This window comes from Coloeus monedula, assembly GCF_965178545.1.
Source record: "Coloeus monedula genome assembly, chromosome: 1".
NCBI lineage: Eukaryota > Metazoa > Chordata > Aves > Passeriformes > Corvidae > Coloeus > Coloeus monedula.
This window is the reverse complement of record NC_138781.1, coordinates 130708317-130727566: the sequence shown is the minus strand read 5'-3', so window position 1 is coordinate 130727566 and position 19250 is coordinate 130708317. Positions and strand designations below refer to the sequence as shown.

The window sequence follows — 19250 nt, the reverse complement described above, 5'->3', positions numbered from 1 at the left end:
TCCTCCTTCCTTACTTTTCTGATATTCTGACGCACCTCCCAGCCCACTCCCTGCAATTCATAGCATTCACACTGCCAAATGCCTTGCTCCAGGAATGAGGGACATACATGTTAGAGGAGAGTATGAGAAGTCCAGGTTTTCCTCAGGACTAGCAGTCATCTGGTATGAGCCACAGATGTTTGAGAGCATATATTATTGCCATGCCATATGCTGAGAAAAGCCAGAATCTCAGCTGTCTCTTGGGAGAAGGCAAGGGTCCAGAGGCTTGCTGTTCCCTCCAGACATATCTGCATTTTTTCTTCATCTTTAAAGCAAGTTCAGAAAATGTAGTTATGCATATTTTAATTGCAAGTTAATGGAGTCAACCACTGGGTTTTGTCTGGGGCTTGATCTTACTATGCCTCAGAGTTACGAGATTTCATTTCTGTTGTTAAAAGCTTTACCACAAACTTAGCTTAGTGTTTGAGAAACACCTTTTAAATGTTTTAATTTTCATGCTCCTTCTTTCAGATATTGGAAACCTGTTTAAGGGTGTGGAGACTCACTGGTTGGGCTGAAGTTTAGGAGGAAATAAAAGAACACAGAATCACGAAAAGTAAAAAATCAGGTGCTGGGCCACACCAGCCCACGGTCTCCAAATGTCACAGCCCAGCAGTGTGGCTGGATAGAGTGGTGCCAATACCCAAGGAAACAGCAGATCTCTTGTTGCTGGCAAATCTGACTCCTTCAACAGTGACCATTTGCGATAGTACCCTCAGTTCTGAGTGAGGTCTGAAGCCACAGTCACAAATGAGGGAGCATCAGTTTGGTGCTGGGGACTGAGCACAGGAGAAAGGACCTGCTGTTTCTCCTGCTCATCTCCTTTCCCAAGAGAGAGAAAAATACCACTGAAAACCAATTGGCCTCTTGAACTTTCAAACCAACTGAAGCCAGTATTTTGCAAAGTCAGTGCCTCACGCTATGAGTACTGAAGCTTTAGTTACACCTTTTCCTGACTAAGCAGAAGTCCAAGGCAATTCACCTGTTTCAAATGTTAATCAGAAAAGTAGCAACTTTATGAGCAGAAATGGCATTCCTTTACCTGTTCCTCTCTGCTCCAGCATTAGATCACCTTTCTTGTAGCTACCCTGGGGCCTTAGAACAAAGCCCCAGTCTGGTACCCAGCCAGACAAACACTAAGAAAGGTTTTTGCTTTGTCTAAGTTGCAGAAGTACCACACAGTGCGATATGGTCCCTCCTTCCTAACATGAGGCCTGTTATAGCCCATCTTCTCAATAGGTGTTATTGTGCCTGAACAAGAAGCTTGCATCAAAGCCACGATTCCCTCCCTGCCTGAGGAAAAATCTCCATTTTTATAGCTTTGTCAAGAACAGGTGTTTCTTCTTACTATGAATATTGCCACCTGTGCCAGTAATAACCCCATACAGAGGTCACACTCCTTTTAAGAGAGTGTTCAACAGAAGTCATTGTCAGTGTCATCAGGGGTGGATTGATCATGGATGTCTTTTCATGCCAATTTTTGATTCAAAGAGTGAGACAAGTGCATAAGCACAATACACTGCTGCTCACTGGTAGTCACCAGTTTGATAGCCAGGGCACTCGAAGGAGTTGTACTCTGCTACCCTTCTGGGGCAAGGAGGAACTCGAGAAAGAAGCCTCCATTTAAGAAGTCATAACTGTTAACTTAGGTTTTCACATTCAAGAGTAAGATGTGTTTTTACTTTGACAATTCCGTGTTTACATTAAGTGCCAGGGAAGGTTTAGCACAATGCTCAGTTGAAAGGTCCCCTAGATGGCAGATCTTCACTACAGGAATAAACATCCTCTTTTTCACATACTCTATTGGAAGAGCATCATTGCTCCTGCAAGCCCAAAAGAGCCAAAGGGAGGGTACTGTTGTGCTTATTTTTGTAAAGAGCAGTTTATCTCAAGTAGATCTCCACCTTTGGTCTGACTCACAGAGCAAGATTTAACCCATCATTGCTACCTTCCCATCTACTGATTTCCCCTGCACAGCTGCTGCTTTGCTATTCCACTTCATAGAACCACAGAATTCTTTGATCCGTGATCCCTTCTGCATATCCTGCACCAGGAACTGTCCTCAAATGTCACAGCACCCCAAGACCACGTTGCAGACAGTGCATCATTGTTATTTGCAGACTGGAGCTGCCTCAGTTCATATCAGGATTAAGAGATGAATTTTCTTTGTCAGCTTTTCCTGTACTGGACCCTCACCAGCTTCCTTTTCTTGGTTTACCTCTTACCTGCTGTGGTTTCTTCAAAATTTCTGGTTATTTTGAAGGAGGTTTCTACACTTTTGTTCTTGATGGCATTAGATCACATCGGTGTCAATAACCACAGGCCTGTTTAGCCAGATTGCCCAGCTCTTGCTGTCAAGGCACTTCTGCAAGTGACATGAATCACTTGCTTAAACTTCCAGGCTCAGAAGCCTCACTGATTTCTTCATGGCCATTAAAAACTCCAGTCTTTATCAGCAGGCTGTATACATTTGCCCCAGAGAGCAGGCATGATTTGTATTAGATGACATCAGTGCCACAGGTTTATCTCTTGTTACTGGAGGTCTCTCCTGAGGGAAAGGATACCATTGGTAGGATACTTTCCAGCAAAGTGTGCATAAGTGTGCTCCCAGATAGCTGCTTGCTTTGAGTTAAACATGCAAGTCAAGCCACAAGCTGACTTGCTTCTTCTATTCTTGAGTCATCATGTTCACAAGATATCTACAAATAGCTCAGACTCACTTTAAGTAAGTGCAAGTAACTGACTGCCTGGGGAGGGTGCACTTGTCTGCTCCAAGTTGATTTGCATGGAAAAGTGCTTTGACTCTCCCCAAAAACTCTTCCAGTATCACAAGCATTGCAGACAGCTGTTAACACCAAAGGAAGGCCAATTGCCTCTCCCAGACGGTAGTTTTGAATATAAAAGCCCTGTTTCCCCTCCAAAGAAATGAATGCTGGTTGTAGTAAGCCACACACAGAATAGTTCCCAAAAAGCAAGAAAAGTATGAACAGGAACTGATTTCATCCATGTCGCAGCCTTTCTTTCTGGGCCACTGCAGCAATTCTCACCTGATACTTTCAGTTGTCATTATTTAATTGCTGGATTTGAGTTTCTATGTTCCTACCATCTGCTCACACACAGTACAGAGTTTCTCAAGCCAATAATCTGAAGTAAAAATACCTCAAGATAATGACACAAACTTGAGGGACCCTCAGAATTTCCTTTTAAAGAACACTTGAACATGTGACACTCTGAGAACACCAACCAGAAAAGGCACCAGCCACTTCATAATTAGAATATAGTTTTATTTATTTTGAGATGAAGCCAAAGTCAGTGAATATACAAGAAAAATTTTGAAAAGAATAGGCCAAATCTAAGATTAGCTATTCTAGTCCCAATAGACTTACATCTTAAAGGCACAAGGGGGTAACTAATTATAAATGTACAAACATACTCAGCTCTCAGAGCAATCCAGGCTGGGGACACACTGCCTAGGGAGAAGCCCTGCAGAAAAGGCCCTCAGGGTCCTGGTGGGCAATGAGCTGAGACCTGCGTCCTGGGCTGTATTTTCAGAAGTACAGCCAGTAGGTTGATGGAAGTGATTATTCCCCTTATCTCAGCACTCATTAGGCTGTATCCAGAGTACCATCCAGTTTTGGAGTGCATTCAACAGAGGATCCACAGGATCCTTAGGGGTCTGGAGCACTTGCCCTGTGAGAAGAGGCTGTGAGACTGAAGTGGTTCATCCTGGCTGAGCTTTGGGAGTGCTTACGAACAGCCCTCCACACCTGTGGGAAAGTGGCCAAGGAGTTGGAGCCAGACAATGACTGGTGAGGAGATGAGAAATTATGAATGAAAGCTGAAAGTAGAGAGGTTCAGAGAGAAGAGAAGGAGACCCTTTCCCCCTTGGCGCAGCTGGGCAGGGTGTGTGCTGCCCAGGGAAACTGTGCTGGCTCCATCCTTGGAGTTTTCTGATCCACAAAAGGGCACAGCTCTAAGCAGCCTGATATGGGCTCAGAGGTGACCCTGCCTGAGTGGAAGGATGCACTGGAGACCTCCTCACTTCCCTTGCCGTACAAATATCCCTAAGATCTTGCAATCCTATATAAATAACTCCTCTATAGCATTGTTACTTACAAAGACATCAAGTACAAAAATACGTGGTCCACAATTCTTGATGCCTAGCAACCAGCAGAGTAATTCCTGGAAATCCACATAAAGAGAATTGCAGGGGCTGGACTATGCTCTTATCAGGTGCTTTTTGCCGTTGGAATAGCACATTACAGACAAAGGAAGGTCTAAGAACTTGCTCAACTGCTTTCTGATTGTTTTTTGTGAACTGAAGTATGACAGGGCTTAGAAGATCAGTCAAGATGGACCTATTATGTCAGGCCTGTACACAACTTGACTCAAACAAGTTGATGCCTTAACAGCACAAAGAGAGAAGAAATTAAGTGTCATGGGACCTTTGCTGAGTCGATACTAGAGCCTAGCTTTATGCCATAATTACTCAAAATGCTAGTCATTGGGACATAATTCTTCAGAAAGCATGGGCGTAAAAGGGACAGAAATCCTCTGTTTTGTTATTTTTCTTCTCACAGAACCCTATATCCCCTCTATATTACATAAAAGCATATTACAGACCTATTCTTCGATTGATTCAGGTGGTGCAAGGACAAGGAGACCCCAATCAAGGAAGCAATTTTATTGCCTTAGCCTTCTATAAATCCAGCATTCACTTTGTGCTCCAAATCCACTTCTTCCTGTAATTCTGTATTTCTCTAGAGGAAATTTCTGAAAGCAGGGGTGCTGAAAGCAAGCTAAATGATCCCAATGAGCCTTTTGAATTGGAAAGTCTAGGAATTGAGCTGTGTGCATTTGATATAATGGACTGAAATGAAAGAGTATGGGAGAGAACATTAATTTTGCTCTGAGGGTTGAGCTCAAGCCTACTTTTTTATTCTGAAAGGTAATTTGATTTAATTATTTGCCTTTAAGGTAAAGTGTTCTTGAATGACAAAAATAATTAAATAAAAACACGACAGTGATCTTTGTGCTAGTAAGGGCATATGAATAATAGCACTATGACCTACTGGCAAAGGAGGGGCAGGGGAGGAAGAAAAACACTGGGCACTGGGACTCCCTCTTCATTGGTCATTCCAGAGCATCATGTGGCCACAGCTCCTTTTTAAAGATAAGTACTCTTCTCCTGGAGCTCATAATATTCTCCTGTTCTGCATTTCTGTTTGAACCTGTGGAAGACATCTTTCTAGCCTGACAAAATGTGCGACCAGTTTGTGGGCACCTGGAAGCTCCTTTCTAGTGAAAACTTTGAGGACTATATGAAGGAACTGGGTGAGAATTGTTATTTCAACTTCTTGTATCTGGGACAGGGAAGGAATGCCAATTTTGAACTTTAGCCTTTACTTGCTTTTTCTAGCTGCGCTGTTTATCAAGGGGGGTTGAATCCACTATTTTGATCAGGTGGTCTTAAACTGGAGAACTCGTCTGTTTCAATTAGTGGTGTTAAATTCCTGTAAAGAGGAAAAACTTTGATAGATATGAATAATTTCAGGTAAGCCAAGTCTAGGCATGCCTTATTAGTAGTGTTACAAATGAAAGTAAAACACATCACTGCAATATTTAGTGTGAATTAGCTTTTATCCTTGGACACGCAAATCAGTGTGATGCTAGAAAGCAGCAAGTTTCCTTATGTCTCTAAGCAACACACCTAAACAACTTTAAAATGCTACTGGATTAGGACACCAGTTAATTGCCACGGCTATTATATTGAATGAAACTCTGTAGCTGCCTCCAGTGAATATTAACAAAGACAATTGCATGGATTCATGCAGATACTTGCAAAGATTTGATGTCTAATGCTTTTTTCTAAGGGTGTAGACTTCTCACTTAGAACTAAAATTGGGATTTAAAAGGGTTCAACATTCTGTTAGTGTGGAGGAAGCAGGGGGTAACTTGCACAGATTCAATTAGTACATGCTAAAAAGCTGGGGGGTTATTTGCAGTTTAGGGGTAAAATACTTACTATGATTTCAAGGATTGAGACTCTTGCACTCTTAATCTTTACTCCAGATTTACTCAGGACATAACCATTGCCAGCTCTTTCTTAATCATTTCCTTATATTCAACCTACCCACTTGTAAATATTTAAAGTGCTTGCTTTTTTTTCCTTGTTTGTTTGTTTTGTTGTTTTTGAGGCTCAGAAATTGTCATATATTTATGCTTATTTACATTTAGACACAATAAGCATACAAGTTAGAGTACAAGCTATGAAAATTATTCTGAAGTCTATGTGCAAATATCTGGCATTAAAATAATTTCAGTCTTCAAAATATTGCTTTTACTATTTTGACAATGAGAGGGTAGAGAATTTCCTTACATCAACCCACCCAGCTTGGTCCATAGCAGTACCAAGTGAGATTTTATAAAAGAATCTCTGTAACATAGAGTTAATAACACTCAGAAAGCAATAGGGGAAAAAGCACTGAGAGGGTTTTTTCCAATGTATAAGAGTAAAGGATTGAGGAAAGATAAAAATTTCATAGTGCCCTATCTTATTTACAGGTGTGGGGTTTGCTACCAGGAAGATGGCTGGTGTGGCCAAGCCTAACATAACTATCAGCATCAATGGTGATGTGATAACCATCAAAACAGAAAGTACCTTCAAAAATACAGAGGTCTCTTTCAAGCTGGGTGAAGAGTTTGACGAGACCACAGCAGATGACAGAAAAACAAAGGTGAGTCCAGAAATGGCATTTTGCAAATACATCTCTCACAAGTGATGTGTGAGCAGCAGGATAGAGTTGTGATTTTTACACCCAGTGCAGAAATGCTGCCTCCCCAGGTAAGAGTGCTCTGGGTGCTTTGTGCTTAGTGCTGTTTGGACCTGGAGAGCCTTCTCCTCAGACCAGAGCACCCTGATGAAACAGACACACTTTGTTTTTTTGCTTTGGTAGAATGTCATAACCCTAGACAACGGTGTGCTGAACCAGGTGCAGAAGTGGGACGGAAAAGAGACTATCATAAAGAGAAAAGTGGTGGATGGGAACCTGGTGGTGGTAAGTTAATTTTTGTTACTTATCACTGAATTCAGCGTGCAGAATTCATGTTTGGTTGACGTATGACTTTGGATTCAAACACAGGGAGGGAAAGCATCTGAACGGGCTCTGTTCACTTGGTGAGAAATCTCTCTGATTGAGTCTAGAGTGTAAGTTAAAACTGAAAAGCTGATAAACTTACGGAATGGTACGGAAGTGCCTCTTCTCCATAGCAAGACATGGTTAGGAAAGTGTAGGAAGAGAAACCCAACATCCCTATGAGGGAAACTTTTTTATATCTGAATCTCTGAGTCCTGGACAGTACAGAGGAAGCATTAGCAAAGCCCACATTAAATACATCCACTCTAGGCTGATGCAGAATACTCGTGTTCATCTTCAGCAGAGGCTTAACAGCCATCTGTGGGAATCCTGCTATGCATCACCAACTGTGTTAATAATATGGTGTTAGAGCAAGGAAACGTGTCCAAGCTCTGTTGGTTGGTTTTATCTGGTCAGAGACTATTGTGCTTGACTTGGTGCCAGTAAGGCCCACCTGCAGTCTGGGGCTTCACAGCTCTGCTTTACAGTTTTAGAAAACACACTTTGAAGAATCTGGGACAGGACTAAATGTTCATAAAAGGCAGCTGAGATTCCTACACGCTGCAAAACAATACACACACACAAAATTCCTGAAGAGTTCTCCCCTCCCCTAGGGAAAAATAATGTGTCCATAAATTCAATATTTAAATTTCTTTGGATAGAGACCAGAGGAGAATAAATAGAAATAGTTTTTAATAACAACTTCATTAAGAAAAATTGAACAAAACAGAGTTTGATCTAACAGAAAAATAGATGAGGACAGAGCCTAACATGCAGAGGCTGACACTAGCAGCTCCAAGTCTGAAAGCTCTCTGTGTGTGCATGTTTTGTGCACACGTGTGTGAAGAAGACAAGACACAGCTGCAAAAGGTGAAAGAAGAAAAGGTTATAGCCCAAGTCCCGGGTCTAGTCAGCCTCCACAGAAGTCCTAGGAGCCTTCATTAAAGATTTTTAAGAAAAGATTAGAAATCTCCTGGGGGCCGCTGGAGCAGTTCTTGAAAATTCTTTCACTCCTGTGCTTGTTTTTCAGACTTCTGTTGCTGAAGCTCTCAAAACTTGAGTTTCACTCTTTTGGCAATTGGCTTTAGAGGAGGAGAAATGCAAATTTTTCTTAAACTGGTTCCCAATAGATAAGTAATTCTCTACCTTCTGACTAACAAACATTTAGTGAGAGATAAAAGCTGATGGAATTATCTTTTCTTTCCAGGAATGCACCATGAATAATGTTTCCTGCAAAAGAGTTTATGAAAAAGCATGAAGAAGCCACCTTCACACGGGACTAATGCTTAAAGCTGGACTAAAACAACCAAAGGAGAAAAGCTCCACAAATCTGTTTTAAAGAGAACTGTACTTTTTTCAGATATAACCCAAAGCAGATACATGCACTTAGTCTCATTTGTTGTTCAATAAAATGTTCTGCTTTCTACAACATGTGCTTATGCTGGAGTTTGTCAGAAAGGGGCTTGGGGGGGATGCAGCGTGGGAAGGGGTGCTGTGCAGGAAAGCACAGTGTGGAGCCAGTACCACACTCAGCCAACGTGACCCATCTTCCTCAGAGTCAGCCCAGTGCGTGGCACTTGTGTGACAGTGGCAGATGTACACCTGAACACTAAAACATCCTCTGGTGAGGGCTGCATGTGGGCTAGCCCCTGCAAGGAGTCTGTGCACAGCCAGGGGAAAAATGGGGCTGCTCTTCTTGGCTTCAAGCAGAGGTTGTTGTTCCTGGGGCAGGGAGGAGGATGATCTGTGGATGCCTGGTGTTGGCTTCCAAACTTGAGCAGGGTACCAGGCACCTCCTCTGTGCACAAATGCAGACAATTTTAAACCCAGGGACCATTTGAAGCAGCTTGATCCTGTCCTTTTCCGCCTCAAGTGTGAAATTATAGCAGCTCTAACTTTCATCTGTGATTATTTTGTCAATGTGCCTGTCTTGAACATCTCATTTTGTCCTAGATAGGCAAAATACCTTGAATTAAGAATCATAGCTTAAAAAATATTCAGGTTTACTAAAAGCCAGTACGATTTTGCTATGGGTACAACCTTCTTTATTACCTACATGCATTTTCTATTAACTCCTTAGGCTTGATCAGTCTTGGGAACATGAGCCTTTCCAGATGCAAAGCCCTTTGGACACCATGTTTTTCAACTCTGCTTGGTTTTGAACTACTGTCTTCTACTGTCCATAGTCCTGGTCTCCTATTTCAAAACTTTGCATCTACAGAAGCCATGATTTCTACATCTGGGAGGGCTTAAATTGAGGACAAAAAAGTATCAAGATTTCTAGGGAAAACCTGGACAATAAGTATAAAAATGTGTGCCTTAACTACTAAATGGGGAAATGACCGTATCTTGAGCAATTAAGATCTGTGAACCAAATTCCACATATTCCTGACATTCCTGAAGTCAGCTGTCAGAGGTGATGATGCTGAGTCCCTGCTGCAAACAGCAGAGACCTCTCACACACTTGAACTTTCCTCTGCATAACTCAGATTGTTCCCAAGTTTTTGCACTTTTTATACAACCAGAGACAGAAATGGAAGGACTTTTACATTTGACAGGAGCTGAGGAGTCATTTAAAAGCGATTCCAAAGACTACCAGTAAATTCTGCAAAAAATGTTAAAAAAGCCATGAACAGCTCCTGTGTTTTAACCTTGGCTTCATTGCTTGTGAAATCTCACGAAGTTAGAGAACAGCAGTTGGATATGGGAAGGAAGAATGCTTCAGAGCACACCATATATGCAGTAGAGATGCCTTAAGAGGCCTCCTAGAAACAGAGACTAGACAGGAGTAAGGGAATAAGGTAGGTATTTATTTGAAAGGCCTCTAAAGGTACCCCCTGGGGAGCCAGAGGCTACTGCCAAGATGGACCCCAAGATGGACAACAGGTCATGAGTTCGTTACACCTTTATAAGTTTGGTTCATTTGCATATCAGGGTTAATTCTCCAATTAAAGCTTCAATTTAATGATGTAATCCCCCTCCACTTGCCCCCCTTTAGAGGCCTTTTGGTTTATACTTTTTGGGCCTAGGATGGTCTGGGTGTCCTTGAAGAGCAGGCCCAGAGAGGCTTTGTTATGTCTACCTAGCACAAGTGAGCAGAAATTAACAGGCTACAAGAAACTTCAGAGTTACACACTAAGCAGTACAGAATTTGAAAAATATAAAAGTTAAAACCTAAGGCATCAGTACTAAATCTACGGAACACTTAACAAAACCAAAATTATTTATGAAAGTTAGGATACAACTACAGTTTAGTGGTAGAAAATATACATGATAGTGATGGTTGTAAGAAGCAGAAACATTCACTTAAATAAACTACATATAGACATTAAATATCAGCCCATTGTTAAATATATTCTATCATCCACAGATTTGGAAATACTCTGTCGGAGGTAAAATTCCCAATATTCTGATATTCACATAGCAGATTTTATTTTCCAGAAAACTTGCATTCTTAATGCAGCCAACAGCTACAGCTGTAACATTCACAGCCTAGTATTTCAGAAAAGGGTAATCTCTTCTAAAAGCATCACCGTTTATTTTGGTACCTCATGAATGACTTTGAACTTTGTGAATGAATCAAGACACTTAAAACTTCAATTTTTGGAAATTTCAATAAAGTGATATTCTGTCTATAAACAGGGACAGCACCATAATGAAGTATTAGCGATGCTTTTCTTAGAATATGAACACATTTGGATTTTATTCTCTGAAAAAGCCAAAATTTATTGTCTAAAAAAGGCAGCAGTCTAGTGACTGCTTGAATAAGTGGAGGTGATTCCTCTCTGTCAAGAAAAGGTGTGTGCTGTCAGACCTGCATGGAGGTGAGAGCACACATTTCTAAGGGCTAAAACCAGATCAGTGTCTTGTCCTTACCTTCAGAGCAGCACAGGTCTCTCTCTTCTGTCATGCTGAACTATTCTCCAAAAATCAGTAACCACCCCAAAGCACTCCTTTCTGCCAAAGAAGGATCTCACTAAATCCCTACAAACCCGTGGGCAGCAGACTTATCACAGCCGGCACCTTGAATGCTGAGAGGAGGAGATCTCTGCCCCTTACCATATTCACTCACTAGCCTTTACAGGTTTCTTGGATGACAAGAGGGAAAGGAGATTCACATCCAGATTTTTAGCAGTTCAGGAGAAAGATGAAGAAAGGCTTATTCTGAGGATTGACCTTTCAGTTGTTTTTCTTTTTTTCTTTTAACTATTTATTTCCACTTTAAAGAACTTGAAGGACTTTTGCGTCCTGACCGTGTGTGCGGTGCAGTCTGGACTCATTTCCCCATCCCAGCTGTCCCGCTCTGGTCTTGTAGGATGTTCCAGCTAAGGAGACAAGAAGATATTTGCACCCTCCAATGTAGCTACTGGGAAAAGGGAGGCTGCTAGCCCCATGTTCAGAGTTGATCCTTCAGTTTCATAGAGTCAATGCTAAAACATCCTTGGTGTCCTCACAGCAAGTCCCTCTTGGACCTCTGTTCTCCCCTTCTATTTCTGTTCTCTTAATTGCTCTCCTGGGAATCGATTTAGACTTTTTTTGACCCTTAATTTGCCCAGATAATATTTCCTTTAAAGAAATACACATAAATTTACTTTCTGTATTTCTTTAAATAGTATCTTTATTTCTAAATAGTCTCTGAATTTTTAGTTCTCTATTTTTATCAAGTTTTAACTTTATCTCTTGTGCTGCTTCACAATCTCCAAATTCAATGCTTTCAAATCCCATTTTAAATCAACCATAAGCAAAAAAAGGGAACCAAGGTTCTCCTTTATCACGTGTACTCACAATCCTTGACATTTTTCCTCTTTAAACTTGAAGAAAAGATTGGTTTCCACAATTATTTCTACTGGTGTATAATTCCCTGCTCTTGTTTTTTCTAAACTGTAAGTCCTTTAAATGAAAGTACTGATTTTTCTTAGTGACAAAGAGATAGATGGCAGCAATGTCAACATTGTTTGAGACTGCTTAAGACTGGGGTTTTGTCTGAATAAATAATTCTCTGTTACTTTTGTTCTTAAGGTTACTGGTACTGCAGTGTATCTGTTCTATTCTGACTAATTTGCTCATCTTGAATTTCTTTGGGTCTGATTTTACAACATCCCAATCATCTTTTATTTCCCAAAGGCAGCAGCCTTGTCTTGTTAAAGTGCCTTTATGTGGATAAGACAATTAAATAAAAGAACAAAGAATGCCTGAGGAGCAACGGTAGAATATTTTCATATTATTTCTCGAGAAACAGTGGATAGTTTCATTTAGGAGTAGTTTTCTCATTTCCAGAGATGGGATAAAAGAGCTAGCTATTCTTTACACAAAATGTGATATTATGCATGTCTGCTTTAGAAGAGTTTTGTGTGGACAACACCTTCAAAGACTGACATTTACTTACGTGTTACAGATCCAGCATCTGCTTCCTACTGTGGGGGAAAAAGAGTTCTTTGCCTTATTTTTATTGTCAGTGACTCAGACTTTTGCTCCCCTCACTGAACTGTCAGTGAAACCTGGGCAGCAAGGGAAGTTCCGTTCAGCTTCCCCTGTTGAGAGGGGTTTAAAAACATTTTGCATATGCCACCAAAATATGTGACTGAAGACCTTCTTATTTTCCACAACCACCATGTAAACCAAAGACTGCAATAATTTCACTTCTCAGACTCTATTATTTACATGTTTCAGGGTGTTCCCCTTCTTCTTTATGACAGCTTTCAAGTCAGGACCCAGATCTCACCCTCCTTGGCACACCACCATTTCCATCTCATTCTTTCAACTCTAAACACAAGAAATTTGGTCCCACAACATAAAATCCCAGTGTCTCTGCCCTTAAAAGGTAGATCTGGGTTGTCACAACCCAGAAATTACAATCATACAAAAAAAGGCAAACAGGTAACTATTGTTCACCCAAGTCAGAAAGAAGTCTCTAATCTTTACATGTACCAGCTAACAATTTCCTCCAGGAAGATGGTTTAAGAAGGGAAAGGACAGAACTACATCAGATGTGGTCTTGCACTAAATAGTTTCAAATAGTTTGAAGTGTCTTGAATTACAATGCTTTAAATTCCTGCCTGTCACATACACATGTGGTTTATGGATTTGGTTTTTGTGCCTGTTTTTTACCAACCATAAGACAATAATTCTAAATGTGGATTAAAAAAAAACCAAACTGGTTTTGAATGTTGAAAACTCAAATTTTTCATTCTTTCAATTTTGGCTTGGCAGAAAATGTTCTGGAGGTCCAGGCGTACACCAAGCTGAATATGACCCAGGAACATGCATCGGCAGTAAAGGGTGAGTGATGTCCTGGGCTGCATTAGGAGTGTTGGAAGTTGAGGGAGATTGTCCTTCCTCTCTATTCAGCACTGATCAGGCCACAGCTGAATGCTGGGCCCAGTTCAAGGCTCCCCAGTACAAGCAAGAAGAGGGTCCAAGGAGATCATAGCATCTCTTCATAGGAGCAGGGAAACCTGAGGAAATCTGACAGCAATAGGACACATTTGAATCAATGCCTTATATGATTGTGCTGGCTTAAGTCTTCCCTTTACCTTATGGCAGACCAACTATCCATGTGCAGAAAGACAAAAGAGAATATAATATGCCCTCCTTCCAAGTCTGCAAAGCTGCTTGCCTGTCACTGAGTGACTTTGTACTAAGAATAAGCACTTTAATGACTCAGCCCCTTCTCATGCCATCCACCAGTCAAGAACAAGAGCTGATCTCCACTGATGCACTGATTTTCTGAATATGCCCGGTTGTAAAAGCGAGCCAGTGCATATTGGCTGCTTCTTCTTTTTGTGATCCTGTCTGGGATATGTGCAGGGAAGCACCCACAGCTTGGAATCATTTCTCTGATTCAAAGGGAAACAACAGAACAATATAATTCAGTTCTGCCTTTAAATGATAAGAAATACAGACCCTTTCCAGGATGGATTATGAAATTAAAAAAATAAAAAAACACAAACCACTTTGTACATCATCTTGACAGTTCCTTCACAAAATCCATATGGCTTTGGTTTATCTGACTAACACATGGGTGACAATAGTGGTAGCACTCTACAGCTTCCTGAGAAGGGGAAGTGGAGAGGAAGGTGCCGATCTCCCCTCCGTGGTATCCAGGGGTAAGATGTGTGGGAATGGTTCACAGCTGTATCAAGGGAGGTTCAGATTTGTCATTAGGAAGCACTTTAAGTGAGAGAGTGGTCATACACTGAAAGAGGATTCCTAGAGAGGTGGTCAAAGCCCCAGGCCTGTCAGTGTTTAAGAGGCATTTGGACAATGGCTTAACATGCTGTAACTTTAGGCCAGCCCTGGATTGGTCAGGCATTTGGACGAGATGCTTGTTATGGATTTCTATTCTATATAGTGACAGCAGGAGAATAACACTGGGAGGACAGTCGGAGCTGGGTTTCACAGGGATGCAGTGCTCCTGTACTTGTCTTTGTGTTGCTGACACCCCTCTGCAGTGTGCCCTGACCGCTCTACGGGTGCAGTGGCAGTGTTCTGTCCCCATCCCCATGTGCCCCTCGTGTACTGGTGTATTCAGTGGAGGAAGCCAAGGCAGGCGTCACCCAGAGCCCTGGCACTGGCACGGCTGCCTTGGACAAGGTGCACATTGTCTCGCCCTGGTACTGCCTCCCCTATTGGCCATCCCAATCGCCACAGGGACCGGACCTCTTTAAAGGGACACCACTGAATCTGAGTTGGGCACACAATCTCTCTGACTGCCACCAAGAGCTTTTGTGGCCACTGCCTCTCTCTGCAGGACCAGCGCCTCACAAAGCCTGTACGATGTGTAACCGATTTGTGGGAACCTGGAAACTTGTCTCCAGCGAAAATTTTGATGACTATATGAAAGAATTGGGTGAGAAATATTCTGGGTTTGGTTGTTGTTTTTTTTTTTGTTAGTAAGTTTCCCTTGGGAAGGTTTTGTTCACGGATGGTGCCTTCTTTCTGTCCAAAAAGCACTTAACTACTCTTCTAGCATAATTTAATTTCTTTTCTTTAGCATCTAAATTGGAAAAGGTAGGTGATGAATTACTGTTATAAATTTACTTCTGTCTAACTGATCTGAACTGATCTAACTTGTTTTTCTCTCATAAGAGTAATCTATGGAGATGCAGATTTTTTTATGTTCCTCTTGATTGCATTATTGACTTGTGACTTATGATAATTTACAATATATAATGGAGCTGATGTCTCATGACACTGTAGTTTCAGATGTCTAAATACTATGAATGAATCTGTCTGTTACTGAAGAATGCCAGGAATGTAATAAATTAAGCATTGTTTTTTTTCATTTTAATGCTGGCTTCATTCCTATATGCCAAGTGCACAGACAGTCAGCTACTGTATTGCTTTTGCTATATAAATGATTCACAGATTTCCTTTATTTGAAGTGTTAGACTGAATAACAAAAGAATTGCAGTTAATTAATTAGCCAGGGTGAATGTGGGAGGAAAGTCCAGCTGCAGATATTTTTCTGAACATCTGAACAGAATTGTATGGTATGGAATAATTACTGCAGATAGTGTTATACTTTGCAGATAACTTTATACCCTTTCTTACAGATCTTTTCATCTGAGCATGGCATAGCACTAACAAAGGCACTAACTACAGCTATCCCCTTTCTGCTTTTATAAAGCAGTGATACATTGCCAGTGGCTTCATTCCTACTTGCCCCAAGCCTCACAACCTGCAGACAATGAACTGGACTGGAAGGGACTAGACAGTACAAAAGGCTTTTGGTATGGGATTTTCCTGGAAGCTCTTTGCAGCTCTCAAGTCTCATACCTCAACATTTTTTATATTTCATACTTGTACTTTTCACTGAGGTTTAGATGCAAGGATTCTTCAAGGATGCTAATAGCAACTTAGGAATTACCCAGTCTTCAGTATGTTTTAATGAACAAACACCAGCACACGGGCAATTCAGTGTCCAGTTCCTTCCTGGCAGCCATTAACAAAAGATTTGCCAAGGGTTTTTTAAAAGGATTTTTACAATTTTTTATGAGAACCAGACTATTCCTCTGAATTTTTCTACGTATTCTCTCTCTATGAAATTAATGCAGATTTGTAACAAACTATGTTTCTTCTTAGCTAAATGTGCACAGCTCTATAACTGTGTATATCTTTACTTCTTGCTGAAAGTGCACTCTATGACCTGGGCCTGCCTCAGCCCCTGAATGCTGACGTTACCATTCCTATCTCTAAGTAGTGTCTCAGCTAAAAGAATTAGCATTTCACTTCAATCAGGCACTGAAAAATTCGAGAAGAAATTCTTCCCTATTCTTCCGTGGAAGTTTCTTGCTTCTAGAATGTAGTGATTGTTTTGTTTCTGATTTCTAGGAGTGGGCTTAGCTACCCGGAAACTAGGTGGCTTGGCAAGGCCTGATGTGATCATCAGCATGAAAGGGGACACAGTGACCATCAGAACTGAAAGCACTTTCAAAAATACAACCATCTCTTTCAAACTGGGCCATCAGTTTGATGAAACAACAGCAGATGACCGGAAAGTCAAGGTAAGGGGGCTGATGATATCTAAGTGGTCTGAACATCTCCTAGAAGAACAACAGGAGAAGTTTTACCTACTCTGTCAGTGCACCTTGAGTTTTCCAAACTATTCCAATAAAGCCCTGAAAGAAGAAACAGTATAGTGCTGAATATAATGTTACTGAGTATTATATTATCATTATCCAAGAGTGCATATCTTGCTGAACATAAAGTGAATTACTACTCTAATCTGCAAAGCTCAGACTGCAGTTTGAAACTCTTCTCTTGGACTTTGCAGAGTGTTGTAACCTTGGAGAAAGGGTCATTGGTGCAAGTGCAGAAGTGGAATGGCAAAGAGACCACAATAAAGAGAAGACTTGTTGATGGGAAGATGGTGGTGGTAAGCTCACGTTCCTTGCACACTGAAAAAGGTCGGAAGGATACAGCCTTCAGTATGTTTCTGTCTAAACAGACTATCAATTCTGGCTTACTTTTTGAATCATGAGATAAATTAAAAGGGAGAAAAAGGGGACCAAACTTAGAAAACACCTGGAAGGAAATAAATGTTGTTGCATGCAGCAACTTGTCTTTAAAGTGACTATTTTGGCAGAGCTGCCGTAAATTGACAGCATAGTTACTGCTCTCAACATTATTGTTCTTAAAAGGAATAAGGTTTAAAAATAACAGAAACCTGTGAACTGTGTACAAAAGTTTACAAGCAGAGTACTTCTGTCCCTGGAACAGCTTTCTTTTTCCCTATCTTGGCCAAGTCAGAGAGATAACACATTTTAGGGACCCTAGTTGGAAGGGTTGCTATTAAAATTAAGATTTCACTTTTTCATTAAAGTTTTTAAAGATTGGAGTCAAACTAATTTTGGCAACTTGTTTGGAGTCAGCAGCATTACATCTTTACCTGTTAGCTTGTTCTGTGTTTTGTAATGAGTTCTCATATGTAGAATCATAGAATGGTTTGGGTTGAAAGGAACCTTAGAGATCATCCAGTTCCAACCCACTGCTACGAACAGGGACACCTTCCACTGGACCAGGTTACCCAAAGCCCCATCTAGTCTGGCCTTGAACACTTCCAGGGATGGGGCATCCACAACCTCTCTGGGCAACCTGTTCCAGTGTCTCACCACCCTCACAGTAAAGAATTTCTTCCTAATATCTAACCCAAACCTCCCCTCTCTCAGTTTGAAGCCATTTGCCCTTGTCCTGTCACTACACACCCCTGTAAAAAGTCCATCTCCAGTTCTCTTGAAGCCCCCCTTTAGGTAGGAAGGGTGATTTGCTTTTGCATCTCCTCCTAGCTGCATTTCTGCGTAAGTTTTTTCTAATTATTAAACCCTCTTCATAAAGCAGAGAGGTAAGGTCCCTCTTCTGTTGGCGTCTTGCTGTCTGCCCCTTGCCTCATACAGGGTTGTGGAGGACTCCTCTTTTGCAGACCAAGGAAGTATTTTTTTAATATCCTGTCGCCTTTGTCGCATGCATCCTGTGGCTGTGAATCATCAGCAGCCACTGAAGGCCACAGGGGTGAGAGGGTCAAGAGAAATATTTTGTGACTCAGAAGAGCAAAGTTTTTTAGGCCAGAAGCCTAACCTCTGAAATACCCAGGCTACTTCTGCTTCTACGCAAAAAAAACCCCCTACTTTGAAAATTTGGAAGTGTTGGTGGGCCATGATATAGAAACTAGGTGGGGCTAATATTTCTGCCAAGTCAGCAATAATACCAAGAAAAGTAGATTTGTTTGTGGAAGCTGAGCTTAATTTTGCAATCTCTTTGTCATTAAATGCCACTTAATTAAGTTTAAAGCTGTTAAAACAGAAACAACTCTACTTGCAATATAAAAATATCTTTGCTGTTTGTTCTAAACATTCTGTAAACGTGTAGAGATGTAAAACATGACATCTGGATTTTCATTGACTTCAGAGGTTACTGCAGCAGACACAACTGCTGTCAGCAAAAGGTTTATATTAATATTTTCCTTTATGCCTTAGGAATGTGCCATGAAAGGGGTTGTCTGCACTAGAGTTTATGAAAGAGTGTGAAGAAGTTCCCTCTCTGCTCCGGACTGGAACTGGCTCTAAAAACTCGACTTAGTTCCGTGACCAAAGCCTCATGCACTGTGCTTCTTTATTTTATTTCCTTTTATTGGGAAAATGGCTACACCATAATTTGATATTTCAAAGCCATAGTGTAACTAATCCAAAATATTGTGGTGATCCAATAAAAGCTTCTCAACACAGAAAATAGTGTGTTTCGCTCCACATGAATGATTTACATTTACTTTCTTGACTGGCACTATCTTTTCTGTTGATAGTGTCTGTACAAAAGGTCAGACTATTTCTGAGTAAAATGGTGAAACACAAGTAATCCATATCTGAGAGAGGGCTAACACTGCTTCTGCTAACCCTAACCCAAATATCATGTCCTGGACTCAATATTCCTTTCCTGCAAAAGATTTTATTGCTGAATAGCTCCTATAGGGAAAATTATCTTTACTACCAGTATGATATATCATTGTAGCCTTATAGTCTTAGCACATCATTGTTTCATACTCATCCCAAAAAGTTTATACTTTTTTCAGTATCAGGATTT

General features: G+C 41.0%; 2 protein-coding genes across 2 annotated transcripts; both read left to right on the top strand.

Annotated features, from left to right (window-relative positions):
* Positions 1-5192: 5192 nt before the first annotated feature.
* On the top strand, positions 5193-8604 carry LOC309572208 (fatty acid-binding protein, adipocyte). The gene is made up of 4 exons (XM_082280333.1): positions 5193-5373; positions 6604-6776; positions 6996-7097; positions 8383-8604. Exons 1-4 carry the CDS (start codon positions 5301-5303, stop codon positions 8431-8433), a joined length of 399 nt encoding a protein of 132 aa, XP_082136459.1. The 5' UTR covers positions 5193-5300; the 3' UTR covers positions 8434-8604.
* Positions 8605-14951: 6347 nt separating this feature from the next.
* LOC309572215 (myelin P2 protein-like) lies at positions 14952-18700 on the top strand (the record flags this gene model as incomplete). The annotated part of the gene is made up of 4 exons (XM_082280347.1): positions 14952-15024; positions 16509-16681; positions 16951-17052; positions 18650-18700. The coding sequence occupies 4 exons, from the start codon at positions 14952-14954 to the stop codon at positions 18698-18700; spliced, it is 399 nt and encodes a 132-aa protein (XP_082136473.1).
* Between the last annotated feature and the right edge of the window lie 550 nt (positions 18701-19250).

Bases quoted from the DNA above. Each gene is read 5' to 3' on its own strand.
- LOC309572208 (XM_082280333.1), top strand. From the start codon at position 5,301: ATGTGCGACCAGTTTGTGGGCACCTGGAAGCTCCTTTCTAGTGAAAAC. The intron at 6,777-6,995 runs GTGAGTCCAGAA...TTGCTTTGGTAG, and splicing joins CAGATGACAGAAAAACAAAG to AATGTCATAACCCTAGACAA. The intron at 7,098-8,382 runs GTAAGTTAATTT...TTTTCTTTCCAG, and splicing joins TGGATGGGAACCTGGTGGTG to GAATGCACCATGAATAATGT.